The following is a 23,520-nucleotide window of genomic DNA, read 5'->3' as shown; positions in this document are numbered from 1 at the left end:
AATAATAATAATAATTATTATTATTATTATTATTATTATTATTATTATTATTATTATTATCATTATCATTATTATTATTATTATTATTATTATTATTATTATTATTATTATTATTATTATTATTATTATTGTTGTTGTTATTATATTGGGTTGTTGCGTCTTCCGCGCTTCCGGGGTCTCTTGCACGCTGAAAATAAGGATTTGTCACGTGGAAGTGACGTCAAAGCATCAACCGCATCAAGCTAGCTGTATTTAGCTGCGAGCTCAGCGGAAGTATCAAAGTCGACGCTCGGTGAAGCGCTTCGCGGGCCCGAGACAGTGCAGATGTTCGTTCGAAGAAATAGTGGTTAAACAACAAAGGGAAAACTAAGCTTTTTAAGTGCCATTTTAAATAATAATAATAATAATAATAATAATAATAATAATAATAATAATAATAATAATAATAATAATAATGTGCTGTGTTCCCCGCCTGTGCTTTATCTTTAAAAGTCTGCCACCGGAAGTGAGTGTTGGTTCCCTTCGCGTGACGTCTCCCTCGGGTTTGGCGCAGACGAGGTGTGCGCCACACACACATACACGCAGCGAGACGACCTTGCAGTTTTGGACAGACTGCGTTGCAATGTTGTCCTACATCATTGGCGTGAGTATATACGCGAGCTCAATCGTGTTTATGTGTTAGCTCGAACCGCTGCTCCAGCTAAGGCTAACAAAGCTAAGCTTTAAAGAGGCGCTTCCGTTCTAACGAGTTAACTTGGGAAGCTCCAGTGGGCCACTGCCCACAGGAATCACTGACTCACTTCTCCTATTATGGATTACACACACAAACACGCAGGAAGAAAAAAAAAAATCCGGAGTTGGCTGGAATGGGACACCGCCCATCCAGGCTAATGCTTGGTTGCCTAACTGTGTTTGAACTCGCAGCTCATCCGAGGCGGCTTCGACAACATCATCAACCTCATCTTCAGACTGTTCTTCTCCAAGAGGAGACCTGCCATCACCTTGGAGGACCCGAACATCAAGTATGCACTGCGGCTGCTGGACAAACAGGTTGGTAACACGCGCCACTGCCGACCTCTGCCAATCAGGGACCCAGAAGCCCTGCTTGGACCCACCGCAGCAGGTGCTTCTCGTTGGTGAAGTTGTTGCGCACCTTTGACCTCTGCAGATAGTCAGTCACGACACCAGGAGGTTCCGCTTCGCCCTGCCCTCCGCCGAACACGTCCTGGGTCTGCCAGTCGGTGAGTGAAGCAGCAGCAGCAGCAGCAGCAGCAGCAGCAGCGGCAGCAGCAGCAGCAGCGGTGTCGAGCCGGTAGCTGTGCCCGAAGCAGAAGCTGTTATCAGTGCAGCGTCAGGCCGCCAGATAAGTGGAGGGAGGTAGTTCTTTAAAGTACAACATGCATTTTGCGTGAAGATGATAAGAAGATCAATAGTTTTTCCCTCGAAGATGTCTTTAATTCGTTTATACCACGGTTCAATGAATCACTGTTAAAACTCGAACCTTCCAGATCACTGATTATATACAACTAAGCTTTTTTATTTTTATAAAGATAATACATTAATTCATTATTCAGACGTCACATCAAGACATACTCGTATCAAAAGCGAGTTTGTTTGTTTGTTTGTTTGTTTTGTTTGTTTTAAAAAAATAGTATCACCTGCTAACCAATGTGAATAATTTGCGAGAGGATTGAACCTGATGCTTTGAGGTTTTTGTTGTTTTAAAATTAGATTGAGGGAAATTGTATTTGGACTTTAACTACAAGATTTTCAACCTACCCTTCCAATATGTTGCATTGTGACTTTGACCCCTCAACAAAAAGTAAAATAATTTTTTTTAGCAGATTTAATTTTTTACAGGCATTTGTCTGTGATGTTTCCGCCCCCTGCAGGCCAGCACATCTACCTCTCCGCCAAGATTGACGGCAAACTGGTGGTGCGTCCATACACTCCAGTCTCCAGCGATGACGACAAGGGCGTCGTTGACTTGGTGATCAAGGTAAAACCAGACACATTCTTGTTCTTCCTCGGTGTCTAATCTTATTTTTGTAACCACATTTACACCGCTGCCCCATGCTGGCAGGTCTACTTTAAAAACAGCAACCCCAAATTCCCCGAGGGCGGGAAGATGAGCCAGTACCTGGAGAGCCTCAAGATCAACGACGTCATCGACTTCAGGGGACCCAGCGGTCTGCTGGTATACAAGGGCAAAGGTGAGCGCCACCTGCTGGTGCTGTTGAAGAGGTGAGAGAGGTTCAGTCTGGAACTGCTGTCGGTTCTGATGCCTCCACTCGTCCTTGTTCCTCCTGCAGGTGTTTTTGCAGTGCAGGCTGACAAAAAGTCTCCAGCTGAGACCAGGACGGCCAAACACCTGGGCATGATCGCTGGAGGGACAGGTGAGAACCAGGAAGTAGTCTCACTGTCAACTCACAGAGTTTATTCTAGCAAGAAGGAGCAGTTAACGCAGAGTGCTTCAAAATCACAGAGAAGCTCAGGAGGAGGCAATTTAGCTTCTCCCTGCGTCTCCATGACCCCTGGAATTGTACAAAACCTAAATATCTCGATTTAAACCTGGTAATGGAAACACCTCAACTTCGAAGAACCTCTCAAATATTGCATAAAGGTTTTGACGTTTGGGTTTTTCAGACGTATCCATATTTAGGTATATGGCAAAAGTATCATGGAAACACTTTTTTCGCATTTACCGGACGTGACGTACGGGGTCATGTGACCAGTTCACTTCAAATAGCTGTTCCAAAACGCATAATGTCTTGATCCTCCATCTTCCTCAAAGAGGGTTCTCGCGGGATGAGATTTAACGAGAACTGCGGCTTATGCTCTTCGCATCGCAAATTGCAATTTCGACAAATTGCACTTTGTCGAAATTTTTGAAATATTGCTTTTCTTTTGCGAAAAAACTGTCATGGAAACGCAGCGACACACACCAAGTTGTTTCAGGACCTCTTTGTTCTAAGTGATTTAAAGCAGCAGGAACAGAAAAGTTGAGGAGTGTTTGTCCTTTTGCTGCAATGAAGCCATTTGGCCCTTGAAGATGGGATGGACTGGACAGACTCGCACCTGTCTCGTCCGCATGTCCCTTTGATTGGTGCACGGAGCTCTTGAACGCCACAAGGTTGCTTAATGCTCTATTACCATAACAGTTGCATGGTATGTGAATGTTGTGTAACTTCCTGTGACTTTATTTGAACAACACACACGCACTGGGGAAACAAACGGCGTGTGCTCTGCGTTCCTGTTGGGTCTCCTTAAGCGGATTAAAAAACGGTGACCCAACCGTCGTCAGACGACCCCCTCGGGCATCTTTTCCCACAGCAGCCTTGCAAGTGTGGAAAAATGATGTAAGGGTACAAAAAAGCATATATTGATTTAAAATGCGAAAAGCTAAACATATTTGTTAAAAAATAAAAAAGTCCCATAGCGTTACAGTAAAAAACTAAAAAAAAACTAATCTTTTTAGATATTTATTCTTTTGGGGCAGAAAGTGGACAAATCTATGAAAGTGTTGCACTGTCATTATGTGTGATGCAAGGCCAGTCAAAGTTGAGTATATTCTTAAGATTAAAAAAAAATCAACATTCAACATTTCAATCATAAAAAGAACATCAACACTCTGAAATATATTTTAATGTGAAAATTAAACAGTTTTAGGAAAAACTTTTTTCTTTCAAAAAAAACAAAAAACATGTACAGTGAAGATTCTAATTTTGTTGAAAGCAAACAAGCAAAACAACAAAGCTGGATCTATGAAAGCTGAGCAGCAGTTCCACGTCTGTGATTGGCCTCCGTGTGTTTTCCTGCAGGCATCACCCCCATGTTGCAGATCATCAGCGCTGTGATGAAGGATCCCCAGGACACCACGGTCTGCCACCTGCTGTTCGCAAACCAGGTGCGTCCGGGCCGACCGCAACTGCGCAAGTTTTCCTGGTGATGGAGGATTTGATGTTGACACTTCCTGTCCTGCGTCCACAGAGCGAGAAAGACATCCTGCTGCGGCCGGAGCTGGAGGAGATCCAGGTCAACAACCCCGATCGCTTCAAGCTGTGGTTCACTCTGGACCGAGCACCACAAGGTAGCGACACCGCGCTGTATTGAGCTTTGTCTTTGGAATTAAGGTCTGAGTGGGATGGTTGGAAACATCTGACGTCACAGATGTTGGTTATAACTTTTTACCCTGTCAAATTTCAGACTTGTTGAGATTTTGTTCTCTCCTCCTTTGGCATGCTAAGCTCTCATACAACAGTCATCACAAAAAAAAAAGAATTGTGGGTAGGAAGTCGATTTTTTTTTTTTTTTTTTTTTTTCCATTTTTGGACATGTTGATTTTGCACTCAGCCAGTCCATCTCATGCTAAACTAGGGCGTTGCTTTCAGTGCATTTTGGACTGTTTAAAATATTATGAATTATTTTGGACTTGGGAAAAAATGTTGTTTTTTCTGATGGTCCAATTTGGCTTGGAAAAGGTCGGTCTCATGCTAAGTCACCATTGGACGTTGGTTTCAGTGCGTTTCTGGCTGATCTCAGCTCAGAAGTTCATAAAAGATGATTTATTGATTTTCTTTCTTTTTTTTTTTTTTTAAATCAAGGTCCTGAAACCTGAAAGAATTTGTCAGGTCAAATGTAAAATTGTTAATAAGAGCATAAAATCTCAACACGTCTGAAACATTCTTCTTCGTCGCCATGGTTTGTGGATATTAGACGTGAGTGGCTTCAACCTGACATGGCCACTATTTGCCTTGTGCTTCAGACTGGGACTACAGCCAGGGCTTCATCGGTGAGGACATGGTGAGGGAACACCTGCCTCCGCCCGGTGAGGACACCTTCATCCTGATGTGTGGACCCCCTCCCATGATCCAGTTTGCCTGCAATCCCAACCTGGACCGCGTGGGCCACGCCAGCGGCCAGAGATTCACCTTCTAATTGCAGCCTGCGAAGGTCTAAAAAGTAAAACTGACCACTAGGTGTCAGACTCTTGTATTTTTGCAACGCTACACTTTTCCAGTCACTCAGTTTGCTTCAAGTATTGGCAGCTTTGCGCCTTTTCTGAGTGCCTTATGTCCAAACACGTCTTGCTATATATTTAAACCAGTCCAACCGTCTTCTAAATTCATTTAAAACTTAGCTGCATTTGTGAGACGACCTCTGCTAATTTGTCACGTTACCATATAGGACAAAGTGATTATCACTGCACTTCATTAATCGCCAGATTAGACGTTACTGTCTATTTCCTGGAGTTGTAATTCAGCTTGTTGGCTCGACTAAATTGTTTGTAGCTTAAGTACATGGCACGTGAGGACAAGTAGAGTTACCAAGTCTGTAAAATGTGCAGTAGCAAACACACTTTGTCTTATATGGAAACATGAAGTAACGCAGCAAGCGCCTGTAAATGGGATTATTTCCCTGAAAATCAGTATTGGCTTTGTTTCTTGACGTGGCTAACAGTAACGTGTCTGCCAACAGCTGTTATGTTATGCAATGTAAAGTCAACTGCCATGAATGTCACTGTGTCATCTGTCCAAAAAAAACAAAGACCCCGACTACTTCAACAGGTGTAATTTGTTGTTTTTATTGTCAGATATGTAAAGGCAGCAATGCTTTGTTTTTCTGAGGATGCTGGACTACGAGAAGTGTCCTCAGTGTCAAAGGTCTCAGTGGGGTTGGTTCACACGTCCTCTTGTTGGCAGGAGGGAGGGGAGGGTGGTGCTGTTGTGGAAGGATGGGGAGAGAAATGTTCAATCGTACTTTCATTAACTACACAGTAATAAAAGTTACAGAATTGAACTCACCTTACAAAAGTGTTGTTCTGCTCCTCAAACGACGCGACTTTCCGTGACCGGGAGCTCCTGCAGGAAGCCGTCGTCTTTCAGCATGCTCTGAAACGCACAGACGATGTGAAGGAAACAATCAAGTGAGGTCCAGTCAGTGACGACCGGGTTGCCAGCACCACCAGCACCAGCAGCAGCAGAAACTCACTGTCAGGTTGTTGATGCCCTCAGAAAAAGCTCCGATCTGCCTCACGGTGCCTTCAGAGTGGTCCATCTGCAACACAGCACAGAGTCGCTCAGTCAGACCTCCACCTCCACCTTCGCCCACTGCTGGTGGGGGCGGAGCTTCTCACCTGCTCCAGCTCCTCCTCCTCCTTGTAGCTCTGGACTCGGGTCCTCTGGAAGCTGGTGGGCGTGGCCACGTTCATGGGGCAGACGTACTCGTCACCGTCGTCGCTTCTCTTCTTCCTCAGTGTGCCGAAGCCGCCGAAGGACAGACGTCTGGGCTGCAGGGGAGGAGGAAGAGAATTGTAGAGAGCTGCAGCATTAAAGGTCCCGTGTGTAATTTGGCTTGATTTATGATTATTATTATTATTATTATTATTATTATTATTATTATATTATGATTTTTAATGACATTGCCCATAAATACATTCATAAAAGTGTGTACTCGCAGGACAGTAAAAGTTCTGAGGCTTTGCTACCCTCAGAATGGTTCTCATATACATAAGAACATTCATAGGACAGGCATTACACATAAGCAAGCCCATCTGACACTGGGCCTTTAACACCGGCAGCCTGTAGGGGGCGCAGTGTCCTCACCTTGACCCTGGCGGTGGCCGTCAGCACGCTGTAGTCGGGATTCTCCAGGCACTCCTGCTTCTCCCGCTGGGCCTCGGCGCCCACCAGCAGGTGGAAGTGCGTGGCTAGGTGGCGCCGCAGCAGCGTCTTGCTGGGGGGGATGTTGAGCAGCAGGGCCAGGGCCTCCACGTTGAAGCGCGGCTCCAGCACCTGCGGGTTCAGAGCGGCAGACAAGTCGGTGGGGAGGTCGCCGCGGCGTTGGGTCATGTGATTCCCCGCCTCCTCCCTTCTACCCGCCCTCCCTTCTCCTCTCCTCACCATCAGACCGCCGTGGACGCCGCTGCCTCGCAGGTTGGGGGCGTATTCAGCCAAGTCGACGGAGCGAAGCCACTCCATCACCCTGTGGTTGGTCCACTGGCAGATGTCTGCTGGAGAGATGTTGTTCTGGGGACACAGACAGACAGGATGAGAGCAGAGTCTCAACCAGAGGAAGGTGGTTGTGGTGGTGATGGTGGTGCTCCTGCGGTACCTCGTCAGACGGCCGCCTCCTCAGGCAGTTTGGTGTGAAGGCATTGAGGCGAAGCACCTGCACGGCTCTCTTGACACTCAGGTGGTGCAGGACGCTGCCCACCTTCAGGGACAGCAAGTCCTCCTGGGAAACAAAAACAACCAATCGGGTCAAGACACAATTAGCTCCGCCCCCCGTGGGGACTCACCACCGTCAGGAAGTGCAGCACCCGTCCGTCCACTCGGGCCTCGTCAAAGTGACTCTTGTACTGCGGCAGGCCGATGTCGTCCAGCCACCCTGAAACGCAGCAGCGCAACCTCTGACCTCTGTTCAGTTAGTGTGTGTGTGTTGTGTTGCGTTGCGTCGTACTCACTGGTCACCCAGTTGTGGTCCAGTTTGCCTCTCAGGTCGTCCTCGTCGCTGCCGCTTAACGCCTGCAGGGCGAGCTGCAGCTTCTTCCTGTGCAGCGGCTGCTTCATACACAACTCCTGCAGCCACGACGACACACAACACAAGTGCACATAAACGGTTGCACATCCGGTTTCTTCTTCTTATAAAATGTCTTAAATTTTAAGGTCCAGTGTGTAAAATTTGGCCTGATTTATGATTCTTATATTGGTAAAAGCCAAACAAACCGCCTGTAAAAACATTAATAGAAGTGTATAATCGCAGTACAATAAAAGTCATCAAGGGTCTTGCAGTTATTTATCTTGCAAAGCATTATTTCTAAGGAAGCCTGGTGTGGACAATCCAGCTGCCTGACAGTGTATTTTGTAATTAGGGTGAATGCTGGCATCCTTAAATAAACCAACGAAGAAGATGGTGGGCAAGGTATCCAGGGTGGGGGCGCAGGCCACCGTAGTTCACTGGCAAGCTCAGGAGATGGAGGGTGAGTGAAAGATGCTGCAATCCAAAATGTGACCACTTGATGTCGCTGTTTCTTCTTAAAATCTCCATAATATTACACACTGGACCTTTAACCAGTTGACCTGCACTGATAAAATAGTTTTAATAAAACAAAAACAAAACCAGCTCCAGCTTCCTGTCACATGACCCACCTTCTCCAGCTCGTGTTGCGACGCCTGCAGGAGCGTTTGTCCCGACGTGACCCAGTTCTTGCAGTGGCCCACGTACAGGCCCAGCCCCTGCTGCTGCAGCCAATCACACACCTCCTCTCGACTCCAGCGGGAGAACGGAGCGTCGGAGCTGCCGGGGCCGGAGAGGAGACGGATCAGCTGACCACAGCAGGGAGAGGAGGAGGAGGAGGAGGAGGAGGAGCAGCATCAGTCTGTGTCACACACCTGCGTTTGGGTTCGGGCGACCAGCCCAGACGGGGGCCGGCCGTGGCTCTGACTCCGCCCCTCTGGAACTCCCCCTCGGCTGGGTCGTCCAGGTTGAGGGTGGTGGAGTGGCTCCTCTTCAGCCTGCAGCAGCAGCAGTGAGCACAGTCCTCCACACGGTGGCGACGTGCTGAACGTGTTGAGTGACGTTACCTGCCGAAGAACTTCCTGAGGCCTCGTGACTTCTTCTTGGCCTCCGGGGAGGACGGTGGCGGTGGAGCGCCATCGTGTGGTTTCCTCTGAGGGACGCCGGCCAAGTCCAGGTGCTCGGTGCCTTTCCGCTCCGTCTCACCTGGAAACACAATAAGAAAAATGGAAACATATCTTAGAGGGCCAGTGTATAAAATTTGGCTTGATTTATGATTTTTATATTCGTAAAAACCTAACATACTGCCCATAAGTACATTAATGAATGTTTTCCAACCCTTTTTTAAGGAAGTCACCTGACAGTGGCCCAAATATACGAAACGCACAGTCAGGCGGGCTTCCTTAAAAATTTTACACACTGGACCTTTTAAGACAGATGATATAACGATTTTTTCTTAAATACGTTTTTGAAAATTTGGGAAATCAAATCTGATCATGTGGAGAGCAGTTGATTGGTCCTCACTCAGGTTGGGGGTGCTGGCCGCCTGTTTTCCTCCCCGCAGCTTGAAGAAGCCTCGGCCGAAGGATGATCGAACCCTCTTGGAGCCGAAACTCTCGCTGCTCGTGTTTGCTTTGAGGGTGGAAGAGGGACTCTGAGCGGCTCCCACTCTGGCCTGTGGGAAACACAGAGGCACAAGTTCCACAGTTTGACCACTAGGTGTCAGGGCAGTAGAAGAAGCGGTCCAAGAAGTCAAACTGAGAAGTGTTTACAGGTGCAGTGTGTAGAATTGGCCTGACTTATGATTTTTTATATTGGTGAAAGCCTAACATCCTGCCCATAAATACATTGATAACAGTGTATACTTGCAGTACAGTAAACATAATCTGGTTTTCGTACCCATAGAACGGTTCTTATTCATAAATATAAGAATGTACATAGAATAAAAAGGGCCTTGCTCTCAGTTAGCTGCCACCTCGCACCACCATATATCTAAAAAAATTCTTCTCAAGATCTGCCAATATTACACACTTAACCTTTAAGCTGCTGGAAGTGAGAGGATCAGACCAGGAGGTCTGGACTCACCTGGTCGTTGCTGCTGCTGCTCTGCTGTGGGACGTCTGGACCGCTGAAGAAATAGAGAGTTGAGGAGGTTCAGTGTTAAAACTATTCAGCTGACATCCTTGTTTTTCTTTGTTTTAGTTCTTTTTTTTTTTTTTTGTAACTCAGTTTACCCGTCAGCCGTCTGGCAGCGCTGATCTCCATCCTGGTCGTCAGGCAGCTCAGCAGACTTGACAAAAAAACATAATAATGAGCTGGATGTGTTTTTGTTGAGCAGAGCAGAGCAGAGGCATTCTGAAGCCGCTCAGGGGCTTTGGTGCAGGAAGCCAGCAGGCTGAGCTCCATCCTGCGGGCCGATTGTTTGGACAGAGGCCGCGTGTTTACCTCGGCGGAGCTCCTTCCTGCCTCCGGCGGCGCAGCAGCGACACACGAGGACGGATCGTCTGGGATGTCGGCGTAGTCGTCTTCCTTGGCCCTCTCTGAGGTCACACAGGGGCAGAGCTCTCAGGGACGGAGGCTCCTGGAGAGCATCGAGGCTAGGTAGAGAGGTAGCGACACTGACCTTTGACCTGCTCCTGCAGCCTTTGGCAGCTGGTCAGCGACTCCTCCAGCTCCTTGATTCGTTGCTCCTGCACAGAGTGGGCGGGACCTGTCAGTCCCGGCCAGCGAGGGGGCGAAGGGGTGGGGCTATAAGAGGGAGGAGTCGACTCGCCCTACCTTATCGTCATTGGCCGACGCCAGCGACTCCAGCGCCCTCTTCATCCGCAGCACCTCCGGCTCTGACGCGCAAAGACAGAGGCTCAGCACGTTGTGTCACGCTAAAAACAGTCCGTGCGAAACATCAGCTTTGAATTTCATGAAACGACGCCTCGGGGCCAATGAAACTCCTCCATTATTTTTTGTAATAGAGTTACTCAAACTACTATGACGGTCTCGGAGGCTGTTCATGCCTTTTCAATTACCGCCGCCAATGAACAACAAACTGGGAGCCTGACTGGCTGCTGCTGTTTCACTGCAGCCTCGTTAAATTGCGCCAGAACCGCCAACCAACCGCGTCGTCTTTTAACAGCTGACACAGTTTGTCTGCCGGCAGCGCCGCGTGTCTGCGCCGTGATTGACTGCGAGCGGCAGGAGGCCGACAACAACAACACAGAGTTTGCAAACACTCATTGAGAACTTGTGTAATAAAGCCCTGATTCTCAAAATCTGGTGCGACACAATCAGAACATGGTGTTGCATCGACACAACTGATGAATTCCCACTGTGTGTGTGTGTGTGTGTGTGTGTGTGTGTGTGTGTGTGTGTGTGTGTAAGCTGCAGGGAGCGAATCACCGCCCTCTGTCTGCTGCTGATTCTTCAGACAGACAGATAAGACTTTGAGACATTGCGGAAATAATGAGCCCAGGTCAGAGGTCGTGCAGCGGCTGGAATGCCAGACGTCTCCTCCTCATACCTCCATCTGCACCTCCTGCCCTGGGCCTGCCGCCGTCCCTCAGCCGGCCCAGCTCCGCCTCCTGCTCATCCAGCTGCCTCTGCAGGAGCAGCAGCTCCTCCTGCCAGGAGAGGAGAAGCAGAGCGGCCGTCAGTTGGCCCGACAGGGAGCGAGAATTCTTCAGTCTGTGCGCAACTAAAACACGTAAACCTTCAAGTGTTCACTCAGGACGAGCGTCTGGTGGACAGACAGTGAGACTGGAGCCACGCGGTGACTCATGGGGAAGGTGCCACGACACTCTCAGGGAGGAACACGTGTGTGACCACTAACGTGAGGAGGAAGGAGAGGAGGAGGAGGTCCCGGGCAGGCCCAGCAGGTGGAAGCACTGAGAGCAAGTGAGCTGAAAAAGGCAGGAAAGCGGTGAGCAGCAGCAAGGAGAGGAGGGGGAGGCGAAGGGATGGGGGGGGGGGTCTACTGAGGAGGAGAGAAACCCAGGTTCACCTCGACTCCCGTCAGCTGGCCAGAGCTCCGCTGCAGACGCTTGGCAGGGTTAGAGAGTCGCAGGAAGATGTGAAAAAGTCCCAGGGAGAGGGTGAGGAGGGGGGAGACAGGGAGGGGAGGGGGGAGACAAAGAGAGGAGGGGAAGACAGGGAGAGGAGGGGAAGACAGGGTGAGGAGGGGAGAGACAGGGAGGGGAGGGGAGAGACAGGGAGGGGAGGGAGAGACAAAGAGAGGAGGGGAAGACAGGGTGAGGAGGGGAAGACAGGGTGAGGAGGGGAGAGACAGGGACGGGAGGGGGGAGACAGGGAGGGGAAGACAGGGTGAGGAGGGGGGAGACCGGGAGGGGAGGGAGAGAAGAAGGGAGGAGAAAGGACGAGGGGAGGAAGACAGGGAGGAGGGGGGAGACGGCGAGAGAGAAATCAAGGCTGGCAGACTCAGAATGGCCTGCTTGAAAACTCAACTCGTCTGTCCAGAAGAAGAAGAACCGTCTGGGTTGCCAGGTTTGCAGGGGAATTTGAGATATAATGCAAAAATACCAGTGTAGTTTGTCAACTACGGCTGTGTCCCTCTCACACACACACACACACACACACACACACACACACACACACACACACACACACACACACACACACACACACACACACACACACTCACTCGGGCGGCCTTGAGCTTCCTCTCACTCTGCACCCTCTCGTTCTCCACGTCAGTCACCCTGAACCGCAGCTCCGTCACTTCCTGGTACAGACCCTGTGGGGGAGAGTCAGAGGTCAGAGGTCAGAGGAGTGGGTGTGTGTGTGTGTTTGTGTGTGTGGGGGGGAGAGGCACATCGGCTGCCAGAAACATCGGAACTGATCTGATCTGCGTCCCACCGGAGGGAAACTGAGACTTTTGTTGCTTTTGTCCAAAATCTGAACCCACCGCTGTATTTTTTCACCCTGTTCACGTGTTTGTGAAAGAAAAAAAAGGAGTTTTATCCACATGGGCTACTTTTCTTATCAATACCTTGTTAAAATAAATATATATATTTTTTTTTTACAAAAATAGACAGAGAGGGTTGGATAATCACCCCCAGGTCCAATATTTGCTCTCGATATCGGCGAAACTGGTGTCCTATATTTATTGTATTCCTAGAACCAGATGGTTCCCGGCAGGCAGGAAGCAGCTGCTGGAAGCCGGGAGGCTCCTTCAGCTTCTTCTGGTTCCTGCTGCTCTCCGCCGGAGTGCGACGGACCCTCCGCGACTCCAAAACAAAGAGTGAGCGGCTGCCAGGAACCAGTCGCACAACACAGGAAAAGGCAGGGGGGTTGATGGGGGCCGGAGGGGGGTGCGGGGGTCAGGGTTACCTCGCCGTCTCGGTGGTCCCGGTCCACCGCTGCCAACTTCAGCTTCAGGCTGGACACCTCGGTCAGCAGCTCCAGCTTCTGGGTCTCCAGGGCCGAGCGGTTCAGCAGCTCCTGAGGTGGCAGCCAGCAGTTGTTAAAGCACCGACCGGAAGCGTAGTTTGTAGTTTCACAGCCTGCACCTGCACCAATCAGACGAGTGCTTCCTGAGGTGCAGCTCCCACCTGCTGCAGCAGCCCCTCAGTGGTGTCTAGCTTCTGCCGGTGGTGCTCCAGGTTGGAGTCCAGGTCTCGGATCTTCTCACCCTGAACCTCCACCTGGTCTGTCAGGACACTCACCTGGAAATTGAGAGAGTGAGAGAGAGAAGCAGAGTGTGATGATGACGCTGTCCGTCCTAATCTGGAAAAATTAACGATTCACAAATTTGTCCTGAAAAATTTGCCTCTGAAAAAAGAAAAAGAAAAAAACATGTTTTTTTTATAGCTTAAAAAAAACTAAACTTGGACTTGTTCCGTTTGAATTGCGACTCTGTTGACTGATGGAGCTAAATTTCACGACACTATATTTGGTTGCGTTTGCAGCGTGTGTAACATCGGCTTGTGTGTGTAACTAAACACACAGCAGAAAAACCAAACAAGAGACTCCTGCTGCTGCTGCTGCTGCTTCACAGGCCTAAAAATAAAACCAACGATACCGACCAGGAGATCGGACCAAATTTGGCTGCACTGGGCAGCATCTGCACCGTCAACTGGTGAAGAGTCAGAGTGACGCCCGCAGTCTGCGAAGGACTTGAGCAGTGAAGCAGTCTGAAGGCACACCTGCAGGATCAGACACTCCTTGTCGTTCTCCAGCCGGGACAGACGCTCCTGGTAGAGGGCCTCCGCGCTGTGGCCGTTGGCCTGCAACACAAACACAAGCGGCAGCTGATTAGTTGATGGTCTGAAGGTTCGCCGGCGGCCTCGGGATGAAAACACATTGTCGTTTTTTTTTTTTTATGCATCTGCTCAGACTGTCTGGCGAAGGCCTCACGCGGTTCTCCAGCAGAGAATGTTTAGCAGGAGCGGCAGGAGTGAAGTGAAGCGTCACGTGAGGGGAGTTTTTTTTCCTTTTTTTTTTTTTTTAAAAGTGGAATGAAAAACACTGCAGATCACAGAGAGGCGGTGAAAGAGAGAGAGAGGGAGAATAGAGGGACGAGAGGAGGATGGAAAGTATTCACAGCAGGATTCTGAAAGAGGCTCCATCAGTCTGGCAGCAACGTCATAACAGCGGCTTTTTACAATAAACAGCGACAGAGAAAAAGGAAAGAAAAGAAGCAGAAGAGCAGGAGAGGAAGGGGAAGAGAGTAAAAGAAAAGGAGAAAGAGGAGGTGAGGAAGATGAGTGGAAGAACAAGAGAGGAAGAGGAGGAGTAGGTGAGGAAGAAAAGGGGTGGAAGAGCAGGAGAGGAAGGGGAAGAGAGGGAGAGGAAAAGAATGAGGGCAAGAGTAAAAGAAAAAGAGTAAGAAGTGGAGGAGGAGGAGAGGAGAGGAAGAGGAGCAGAGGAAACAAGAAAGAGGAGGTGAGGAAGAAAACGAGCAGAAGAACAAGAGAGGAAGAGAAGGAGTAGAGGAGAGTAAAAGGAGTTGGACACAGTGAGAAGTTTTTGCACCAGTCGAGCCATGGATCCTGCTAGTGTGAGACAGAGGTCATGTGACTGCCATTTATTTTCATGCAGTGAATTGGATTGAAGTCATTTGCAGCCCCAAAGTGAGTTAAAAATCATGTCGATTTCATTAGGACGCGAGGCAGACACCAAAAAGAGGGCAGCAACACAAAAGAAAGTCACATGATCTCCTCCGACGCGGAGGCAAAGAGGTCATGTGACATTGTGACAGGAGCTCTCCTCTCACCAGGCGGCCGTGCAGCCACTCGGCCAGGCCCCCCGCGGTGGAGTCGGGGATCTGGCACCGCAGGTTGTCCCGCTCCTCGTTGTCCATGAGCTCCAGCGCCCCCCGCAGGTCCTCCAGCAGGTGCAGCACGCGCAGGCCGCCCAGGAAGGGCGACGTGGGCGACTGGCAGTCAAACAGCCCGTTGGAGTAATCCATGGCCTTGGAGCCTGGGGACACAGAGGGGGGGGGGGGCAGAACCACGGGTGTATTAGAAGAACTTGATAGCGGACTGGCAATATGGCAGCGCGCCGATTCTTCCCAGTGGCCACCCATGGTACTGCAGCAGAAAAGTCTCATGGGCCCGAAAAGCATAGACCGCAATACAAAAATAAAGGCCTTTAAAACGGCTGACAGGACGACTGTGACCTCAACCGTGATTCATAGCAAATCTTTCTATTGTAGATTTTTCACTTCTGGTCTTTTAGTCGTTTTAAAAAACGATAAAAGCCAGAAAATCAGCAGAAAAGAGTTTATTCCCAGCGTGACGTCACCACGTCGTACGTGCTGCTGTGTCTCAGCTCGTTCTGACCTTCTCCAGGGTCGCTCTGATTGGCCAAATAGATCATGTGAGTTACAGAGGCGTGATGGGAAGTGACACTGGTGCGCAACACTTTTTGGGCGTATGCGCTGGGTGAGCAACTTCACTGAACTGAGTGGGCCGCCATCTTGGACTGTGGGGGGGCTGGTCCGAGCCCGGCTGAGGTCACATGGTCTCTGAAGTCGGAGCCACATGTTTTGGTTTTCCAGCGCTTTGTTTATTTACTTCTGCCTCTCGTAAAATTGCCTTGAACTCATCACACCGGAGGGCAACCTGGTGAACCGCAACAGCAAGAACCATCTCAGCCAATCACAGCCCTGCATCTCACAAGGAGGGGGTGGAGGAGGAGGGACGCACGAGGCCGCAGTGACCAATCAGAGTGGCTGTTTACCCAAGTGGCCAAACGCTGAAGCGCCAGCCTCAGTTTTTCACTTTCCATCAGTCTGGAAGCTGCAGGAAGGTTCAAGTCTGCCGACAACAACAACACTCAGCCTTCCTTCGCTTCCTTGACTCCTTCTGCTCGGTTTGAAAGTGTTCCTACTGAAGGTTGGCATGACATAAAGCAGCAGCAGCAGCGGCAGCAGCAGCAGCTTCTCGCCTGATCCCAGCGGGGCCACAATGAAGGTGTCAGAAGTTGCCACAGACTGAAGCAAATCAGCAGATTTGCAAACAATTTAAGACTTTTTAGCAGCAGAAGCAGCAGTTCTGATGGTGATGATGATGATGATGATGATGATGATGATGGCTGTGGTTGGGGAGGGGGCGGGGTGTCATGTGACTTACGAGTGGCCCTCGCCCCCATTGGAAAGGTCAACGCTATAATTACACACATCAGCGGAAAAAGTAGGAAACTCTGAGAAGCCGGCTCCTCGCGAGCGAACAATCATTCGTTTCCATCACGCGTGGAAACTTTCTCGCCACTCTCTCAGGGGCGAGCGGCGGCACAGAGACGTCCTGCAGCACGGCGCCTGCGTCCCACTGCAGGTCGGAGGGGGAGGAGGAGGAGGAGGAGGAGGGCAGCATTGTTTGGACGGAGAATTCCCACTTCCACGGGTAAGAGCTTCCAGATGTGGCCCGACTCCGCGATGGGCCACGCCCACTTAAAGCAGCAGCAGCTCTCGGCTTACCTGCTATGATGCCGTCCATCTGCTCCAAGGCAGCGGCCAACATCTCGCTGGCGTCGGACATCATCCTGTCCCACCTCGACGGCTCTGAAATGAGAGAGAATCAGCATCAGTCCCAGCAGGAGGCTGCAAACACGGGGCTAAGTGCGCTGCTTCCTGGACAACTGCAGAGCGGGGTTTTTTTTTTGGTGCAGAGTTGAATCTAAGATGAGCGAAAGAGAAATAAAAAGGGTGCAGTGATTGTTCAGTTGGAAAGTTGGGGCACTTTAATAATCCCTGAAAACGTGGAAAAAACCAAAGGCGCACTTTTTAACGGCGGCGGGAGGAAAACCAAAGTGGCAGATTGCAGCTTCAGAAGAACCACTAATCAGGTCGACGGTGGGCTGCCAGTGGTGACGACACCGCCCGAGCACTCGCGCTCAGCCTGGCAGGGATCCGCCGGTCCGACCAGGATCAAACGACAGTCGAGTACAAAGACGCTGCCGCTCAATAAAAGCAACACGCGATGAAAGAATAAAAGCTCCACTTCTCATATTTTCCATGAAAAAGCAAAAAGACAAACAAACCTCACAGAATTGTGTTTCGGCTAAAAAAAAAAAAAAAAAAAATGAACTCCTGAAAGCTGTAAACAGTCACAGGACACTGACGTGCTTCTGCACGAGGCCACAGTAGAAAAAGCAAAGAGCGCCTGAGCGTCATTATATTTTCATAACAGACTTGTTATAATTGACTTGTGGTTGTGCGTCGCTGCGTCACACTCTCTCTCAGACACACAACAGGCTCGTCTCCGGCTCTTTTCCCAGCCTCATGCATTTCCGGCACCAGGGGGCGGGGGGGCTAAGGTGGGAGGAGGGAGGGGAGGGAGGGGGGGGAATCACGGGGGCTGCTGGGCCGCCTCCCATCTGGAATAATGGCAGCATTCTCCTCCCAGGGGTCCCAGGCCCTGGAAGCGTCGGCATGCTCGGCATCCCAGGCCTCCACGGCGGCAGCGGCAGTCGGCCGAGTCGGCCGGCATCTCAAACACTGATCACATGTCCGCCCGCAGCTTATCACTTCAAAATAATGACATTTCAGGAGAGGAGGGCCGCGATGGTGCAAAACAAAAAAATAAAACAGAGGCTGGTCTTGTCTTCCAGTGGAGGAGTGGGGTAGTAGGGGTGGAGGGGGGGGGTGGTCACTTCCTCCCACTCTGGGGGTCACACAGCGGCAGCCAGCAGGACTAAAAACATGGGCATTAACTGCATAATTAAAGCTGTATTATGATTAGAAGCAGGGCCTCAGTTGTCAACACAAGGGGCCTTGTGTGTATGTGTGTGTGTGTGTGTGTGTGTGTGTGTGTGTGTGTGTGTGTGTGTGTGTGTGTGTGTGTGTGCGCGCGTAGTGGAAAAACTCCCACAACGACTGAATGACTCTCCATGCTGCGCTCACAGACTCGTACAGTTATTATGTACTGCGTACTGTTCTCTTGCAGTCGACTTGGTCTTTTCACTGAGAGGTTAATGACGCTTGTGCAGTGTATTCAAGTGATGTACATGCAGTGTTTCTGACGTCTGCAACATCATTTTGCACTGTATGTACACTACCAGTCTATAGTTTGGACACCTTCTTGTGAATTTTTCTTTTTTAATCTTTACAACTTTCAACACTGCGGATAGATGCTGAAGACATCAAATGTATGAGCAAGATATATGTCATTATGCAGCAAAGAAAAACAAGTTACAAAACTATGAATATGCTTTGAATGAAAGGTGGCTATTTGGAAGAATTTAAATATAAAAATGTTTGAGTAATTTGACACTTTTATTGTTTCCTCCATGATTCCATGTGTGTTCATACGTCGTTTTGATGCCTTCAGTGAGAAACTGCAATGTCAATAGTCACGAGAATGAAAGAAAAGACATTCAATTCATCAGGTGGGTCCAAACTTTTGACTGGTAGTGTATGTATGTATGTTTAAATGTTGCTGTAATGTTGTATATATGCTATTCGCACCCAGGAAGATTGGCGACCACAGCATGCAGAAGCTAATGGGGGATCTGAATAGAGAAATAAAGAAACAAACCGCCACACAAAGGCTCCTGTCAAACAGCAAACTGGCCAAAAATGCAAGAACCTGCTGCAAAACACCTCAGACCGCGGCCGACACTCTCCAGCGACCTGTTTGTTTTTTCCCCCGCAGGTATTTTCCAGCGTGGCGGGGACACGGCAGGGCGGAGAGGGGGGGACGTATTTGGTCAGCTGGTCGCTTCAGCGCAGGGGGACGGCATTCCAAAACAAAGGGGACAGGAGAGTCCAAAATATTTCCTCTGGCGGGGCTGAGAGCAGGTGGCACCAGGAGAGCAAGTGCCGCCCTCTTTCCAGCTGTCCTGCAAATGTCAGCGAGGACATGTGGAGGATCCAGATGTTCAGTCATCAGCAGCTGGATTTGAAAACTGATTTTGATCATTGACTCAAGGTCAGAATGGGGGGAATTTTTTTTTTTTTTTTTACTGCTTTTATTCATCAGGTTCTGATTAAAAACAGATTTTCTTTTGGACTGTTGATTGAGGGAAAAACATACAAAGGCCAAAGAGTGTCCCGACATTTCCAAAGCGTGGAAGGTGATGAAGACGCAGTAGCTGTGTTTCCAGGACCCCAAGAATTGCGCAAAATCTGAATATAGCAATAAAAAACTGATCGTGGAAACAACTTCGGAAAAACCTCTCAAATATGGCCAAAAGGTCTGGACGCTCTCATGAGGTGGTTTTTCACACGTATCCATATTGAGGCATATCGCAAAAGTGTCATGGAAACACTTTTTTTGCATTTACACGTCAGGACCTGATGGACCTGATGCACGGGGGTCACATGACCAGTTCACTTCAAGTGAAAATGGCGCGTTCCGTTTGGACGGAGGAGGAGACGGAATAATCAATATCGATATCGGAAATATGGCTTTTATTTTGCCAAAAACTGTCATGGAAAGGCAACTAGTGTGGGACCTCCAAAATAAGACCTTCTGTTAGTTTGTGTGCTAGCAGGTCATCCATGAAGAATTTTCCAGGGGGGAAGGGGAGACCACCGGTCCGGGGTCTTGTCCAGTGATTGATGACACCCCAGCGGAGGAGTGAGGACCACTCACATTCCTCAGCAGGTTAACCTCACCCTCCTTCAAAAAAACTAAACTAAACTAAAAACCCTGACGCCTGGTACCATCATCGCCGCTGACCTCTGACCCTTCCTCCCTCTGCTGCCGGAGACAAATTCATCATCAAGCTGCAGGACTAATGACAGATTGTATGATTAAAAAAACACTGATAGAAAAAAACAAACAAAAAACAAACCTGTGAGTCAGGAGCACGTCCTGGAAACACATCCAGCAAAAAAGACAAGTGCAACAAAATGCACCAATTAGATTTGATTGAAATGGGAAAGTCATAATAATAATAATGCAAAAAAATGATTCAGTATTAAAAAAAAAAAAAGTAGTGATATTCTCAAACTGAAATGTGACACAACTGCTGCAATAATGGGCAGAATGAAGTCACAACACTTCTCCACTACTGCACACAGACTCTTCAGTCTGAGTCTTTAAGGTGGTTTTAACATGAACCAGATGGAGGGGAAGGCGGGGGTGGGGTCGGGGGCACATCTGAAAGAAAAATAGGACTGCGATTACTTGACCCGATGTGAGTGGTTGGGCTCTGAGACACACACACACACACACACACACACACACACACACACACACACACACACACACACACACACACACACACACACACACACACACACGGAAAAAAAAAACGTTTTGTTCCGACAGCAGAGGAGCAGCTGCGACACATGAGGATTTCAGAAGTGGAGCGGCTCAGACTTCTAGTAGCATCTGCAGCATTAGCTCATTGAGCTTCGGCTCAGTCCGGTAGCAGCCAGTCGGGGTGTTGGAAATTAAAAGTAAGGCGGCGCAGCAGCAGTTTGTGCACAGCTAGCCGCTGGTTAGCACTGAATAAATATCACTATTCACGCTTAGAACAAGAGTAATGTCTGATTGAAAATGCATAGCCAAGTGTGTGCCAAAACACTCAACCATCCCTTTGTGATGTCACAAAGACCACTGACACTCCCACTCTCATACCCTACCCAGCTATATGCTATATGCTACAAACAGAGGGCTAAATGAGTAGAATGTGAGACTTTTTGAACGAGGCACTTCAGCTGTTCACTATATCAGACCCAGTAGACAAACTAATAAAAACTAATCAAACCAAGGCAGGAGGTATTTTTTTCCAACAGATAATAGACATAAAAACAGACTAGTTGTGGCTGCAGGTTAGCATGGAACTAAATCATGACATGATCGTACGGAAGTCGATCCCACATGAAACCCAAACACCGGCCAGGCCTTTTGTTTGCACTTCCCTTTAACAGACGCTGCTGGACTTTTAGCCCGAGGTCATCTGACGACAAAAAAAAAAAAAAAAAAATCAAAAAACAACCCCCCCCCCCTCAAAAAAAAAATCACAACGCAGAACTTTTAACTGGTGCATCATTTGTGCACAAACAAGTCTTTGTCCCTCAACCACTCACATGACAGCACTGATCCAACTGCACCATAGTTCCCAAAAAAAGAAAAAAAAATACAACGGTGGAGGGAGTGAAGAGAGGCCAGAAGAGCAGCCAAGAAAAACCGTCTTATTATTACCTCTGCTTGCACAACCTGAGCGGCAAAGTCTTATTTAGGGCATAATATCACAGAGGCTGCTCTGAATTTGGAAGGAAAAAAAGGAAAAGGAAAAAAAGAAAAAGGGAGGGGGAGGCATCCCCGCACTCAGGAAGACCGTCAGCGGGTCCTGTCAGGAAACACTTCCTGTCACATTCTGAAAAAGGGATTCTTCTCTTCAGCAGAAACAGCAACTTCCTCCCCGCTTGGAATTAAAGAAAAAAAGAAAACCCCAACAGCGACTGCACGCACAGCTCACGTCCACCAGACTCTAACTTGCCAGAGAGTCAATCACGCTCCTGCCAAACAGAGACCTCAGATTAGATTTACGCTCGAAATCAATCTGAGCGGCGCTGAAAACATTCCCATCGTCTAAAGCAACAACAACGACCCCCTGGTTTTAGAACGCGACGCGCGAGGAATGCTGGGAATTCCAGATGTTGATTGGCATTTTAAAGGTTTTCCCACGATTGATGGATATGAGCTCAAATGTGTTGCAATGCTGCAAACGAGGAAGCGACAGCGGAGCCATCTGTACCACAACAACAACAACAACAACACTGCTGCAGGAGGTCAGAGGTGTAAAAATGCAGACAAACTGTGCGGCGGTGCAGCAATTAGCCACAGCAGAGTGGAAGGATTAAGGCCATGAAGTCAGTGGAGGGAAACAGTGAAAATCCTTTGTCATGCTTTTGGTCGTGATTTGAGGAGGTGCAGCCAAGAAGCCTCGGGAGAAGCTGCGACTGCTGCAGAGCTTCACCCAAACAAAGGCTCGAGCGGTGTGGGACAGCAAGGAGCGGGACAGCAGTGAGCCGCGACAGGAGCCGAGCAGCCAGCAGTGAGTCTGGACAGCCGCTGCACTGACTTATGACTTGGATCGCACTTTTATGGCCATGTGATGAGATGACTGGCCCGGGTTAGAATGCATGGAGGAGGAGGAGGAGGAGGAGGAGGAGGAGAGAAAAAAGGGTGAAGGGGCATAAATCACCAGCTGAGAACTATAAATTCATGGGGGGGAAATAGCTTTCACTCTTATCATTTGAGCTGCTTTTGACATAAATCAGTGTTGTTGACATGCCTTTGTATCTACAGCTGAAACATTTTTATACAAATCCACGCAGAAGAAATTTAAACACTACAAGCACCAGTTTATTTGTCTTTATTAAGCCAAAGCACAAACTACAGACATTTTTAGTCTTTCTACCATTTACCAACCGATGCCAGTCATAATTAAAACCAGCACAGCACCTGGTCCGTTAGACTGGACTTCTGATTGCGGAGCAACAGATTTTATTTTAACGAACCAAATGAGGGAGCAACAACACTTAAAAGACACTCTGGACAACACAAGCGCGGAAAATATAGATCTATATATATATATATTAAGATATACGATTAATTGTTGTGACTTTGGATAGAATGGGGATCTTAAATCAAGCCAACGAGTTACCAGCCAACTCTGACAGTCCAACCGACAGCAGGGTAAAAACTTTGAACTCAAACTTACATTTTTCTTTCGGCGCTGTCGGATGTTCGGGTTCCTCCGTGGTCTCCACCGGGCGGTTTCTCCGAGCTGTCAGGCCGCCTTTCACACCACTTTCATGCCTTCAAGTCGCTCCTCCGACTGGCTTTCTGTCGGCGTCCGACTTTCCTCCGCCGCCGCCGCCGCCGCCCCCCGCAGAATTCAATTCAACTTTGTTTTCAAGCGGTAACGACGTCACCGGAAGTGAGGCATTCAAAATAAAGTCTTGCTAGCGGGTACGTTTTCTTCTTTTTTTGTGTGTTCATTAAAGCAGTGTATAATTTTTATTACTATTATACTTTTATATTTTACTGTAAAACCAGTAAATATGAGTTTGAATAAATCATCCTTTATTGTTCTTTATAAAAGCAGCATATTTCAAAAATAAAGACAAATTGAAGGGGTTGTCTTCCGGATTGTGTGATCAAATATCATAGTCCCTGAAATTAATGTACTGGTATTAATACACAAAGAAAAGTAGCAAAATTGACCAGGATAAATATCATCCTGAGCCTGTAACGATCAGAAGCCACATCTTATCTGACTGGCAGGTAATTTACTCAAGCAAAAATAATGTTAACATAAAAATAAATCTTACAATCTGTATTCAAATTACCTATAGACACGTGTGTTTTCATATTGTATCTATTATATTATATACAATAGTTCCACTTCAGATCTGCTGCCTAAAAATTGTCACGTGACGCTTTTTAGAAGCTGCGAGCCACAGGAATTTCTTATTATCACAACATGGAACGGTGTGACCAGTAGGGGGAGCAGGAGGTGTTTCCTCGGTGTTCTCCTCGACGTGATATAACTGAGAGAACCTGATGAGAACATAAAGTCTGAGGAGGA

At 48.5% G+C, this 23,520-nt stretch overlaps 2 protein-coding genes and 1 long non-coding RNA gene across 4 annotated transcripts; 1 reads left to right on the top strand and 2 right to left on the bottom strand.

Annotated features, from left to right (window-relative positions):
* Window positions 1-496: 496 nt before the first annotated feature.
* On the top strand, window positions 497-5,564 carry cyb5r3 (cytochrome b5 reductase 3). Its single transcript, XM_076029953.1, has 9 exons — window positions 497-643; window positions 925-1,050; window positions 1,169-1,241; window positions 1,893-1,999; window positions 2,084-2,213; window positions 2,313-2,396; window positions 3,822-3,907; window positions 3,991-4,090; window positions 4,766-5,564. Exons 1-9 carry the CDS (start codon window positions 623-625, stop codon window positions 4,936-4,938), a joined length of 900 nt encoding a protein of 299 aa, XP_075886068.1. The 5' UTR covers window positions 497-622; the 3' UTR covers window positions 4,939-5,564.
* LOC142890722 (liprin-beta-1-like) lies at window positions 5,564-22,799 on the bottom strand. 2 transcript variants are annotated; one of them, XM_076029951.1, is made up of 27 exons: window positions 22,651-22,799; window positions 16,448-16,531; window positions 14,744-14,949; window positions 13,674-13,754; window positions 13,080-13,193; window positions 12,859-12,969; window positions 12,170-12,262; window positions 11,513-11,551; window positions 11,033-11,132; window positions 10,297-10,358; window positions 10,142-10,208; window positions 9,964-10,058; window positions 9,753-9,808; window positions 9,604-9,646; window positions 9,043-9,193; window positions 8,586-8,724; window positions 8,394-8,516; window positions 8,151-8,298; window positions 7,466-7,580; window positions 7,301-7,389; window positions 7,114-7,236; window positions 6,903-7,028; window positions 6,606-6,794; window positions 6,137-6,289; window positions 5,992-6,057; window positions 5,805-5,891; window positions 5,564-5,721 (listed from the first exon to the last, which is right to left on the bottom strand). In XM_076029951.1, exons 2-26 carry the CDS (start codon window positions 16,509-16,511, stop codon window positions 5,829-5,831), a joined length of 2,616 nt encoding a protein of 871 aa, XP_075886066.1. In that variant the 5' UTR covers window positions 16,512-16,531; window positions 22,651-22,799; the 3' UTR covers window positions 5,564-5,721; window positions 5,805-5,828. The 2 variants fall into 2 exon arrangements, with proteins under 2 accessions (XP_075886066.1, XP_075886067.1); XM_076029952.1 differs by lacking the exon at window positions 11,513-11,551.
* On the bottom strand, window positions 15,224-15,797 carry LOC142890724 (uncharacterized). The gene is made up of 2 exons (XR_012927113.1): window positions 15,433-15,797; window positions 15,224-15,327 (listed from the first exon to the last, which is right to left on the bottom strand). It is a non-coding gene; the product is annotated as an uncharacterized LOC142890724 (long non-coding RNA).
* Window positions 22,800-23,520: the final 721 nt, after the last annotated feature.

Source organism: Nelusetta ayraudi, unplaced genomic scaffold, assembly GCF_046127955.1.
Source record: "Nelusetta ayraudi isolate G7.1 ecotype Tasmania unplaced genomic scaffold, CSIRO-AGI_Nayr_v1 ptg000027l, whole genome shotgun sequence".
In the NCBI taxonomy this organism is placed as follows: Eukaryota; Metazoa; Chordata; class Actinopteri; order Tetraodontiformes; family Monacanthidae; genus Nelusetta; species Nelusetta ayraudi.
This window is presented reverse-complemented; position numbering and strand designations above follow the sequence as displayed.

What these genes read in the sequence shown, in the direction of transcription:
- LOC142890722 (XM_076029951.1), bottom strand. Translation starts at nt 16,511, where the DNA reads ATGATGTCCGACGCCAGCGAGATGTTGGCCGCTGCCTTGGAGCAGATG. An exon ending in GGGACCACCGAGACGGCGAG is followed by an intron (nt 12,263 to 12,858) that starts GTAACCCTGACC and finishes TCTCCCCCACAG; the next exon opens with GGTCTGTACCAGGAAGTGAC. An exon ending in GCTGCAGGAGCAGGTCAAAG is followed by an intron (nt 10,059 to 10,141) that starts GTCAGTGTCGCT and finishes GTGTGACCTCAG; the next exon opens with AGAGGGCCAAGGAAGACGAC.
- cyb5r3 (XM_076029953.1), top strand. Translation starts at nt 623, where the DNA reads ATGTTGTCCTACATCATTGGC. An exon ending in CGTCCTGGGTCTGCCAGTCG is followed by an intron (nt 1,242 to 1,892) that starts GTGAGTGAAGCA and finishes CGCCCCCTGCAG; the next exon opens with GCCAGCACATCTACCTCTCC. An exon ending in TCGTTGACTTGGTGATCAAG is followed by an intron (nt 2,000 to 2,083) that starts GTAAAACCAGAC and finishes CCATGCTGGCAG; the next exon opens with GTCTACTTTAAAAACAGCAA.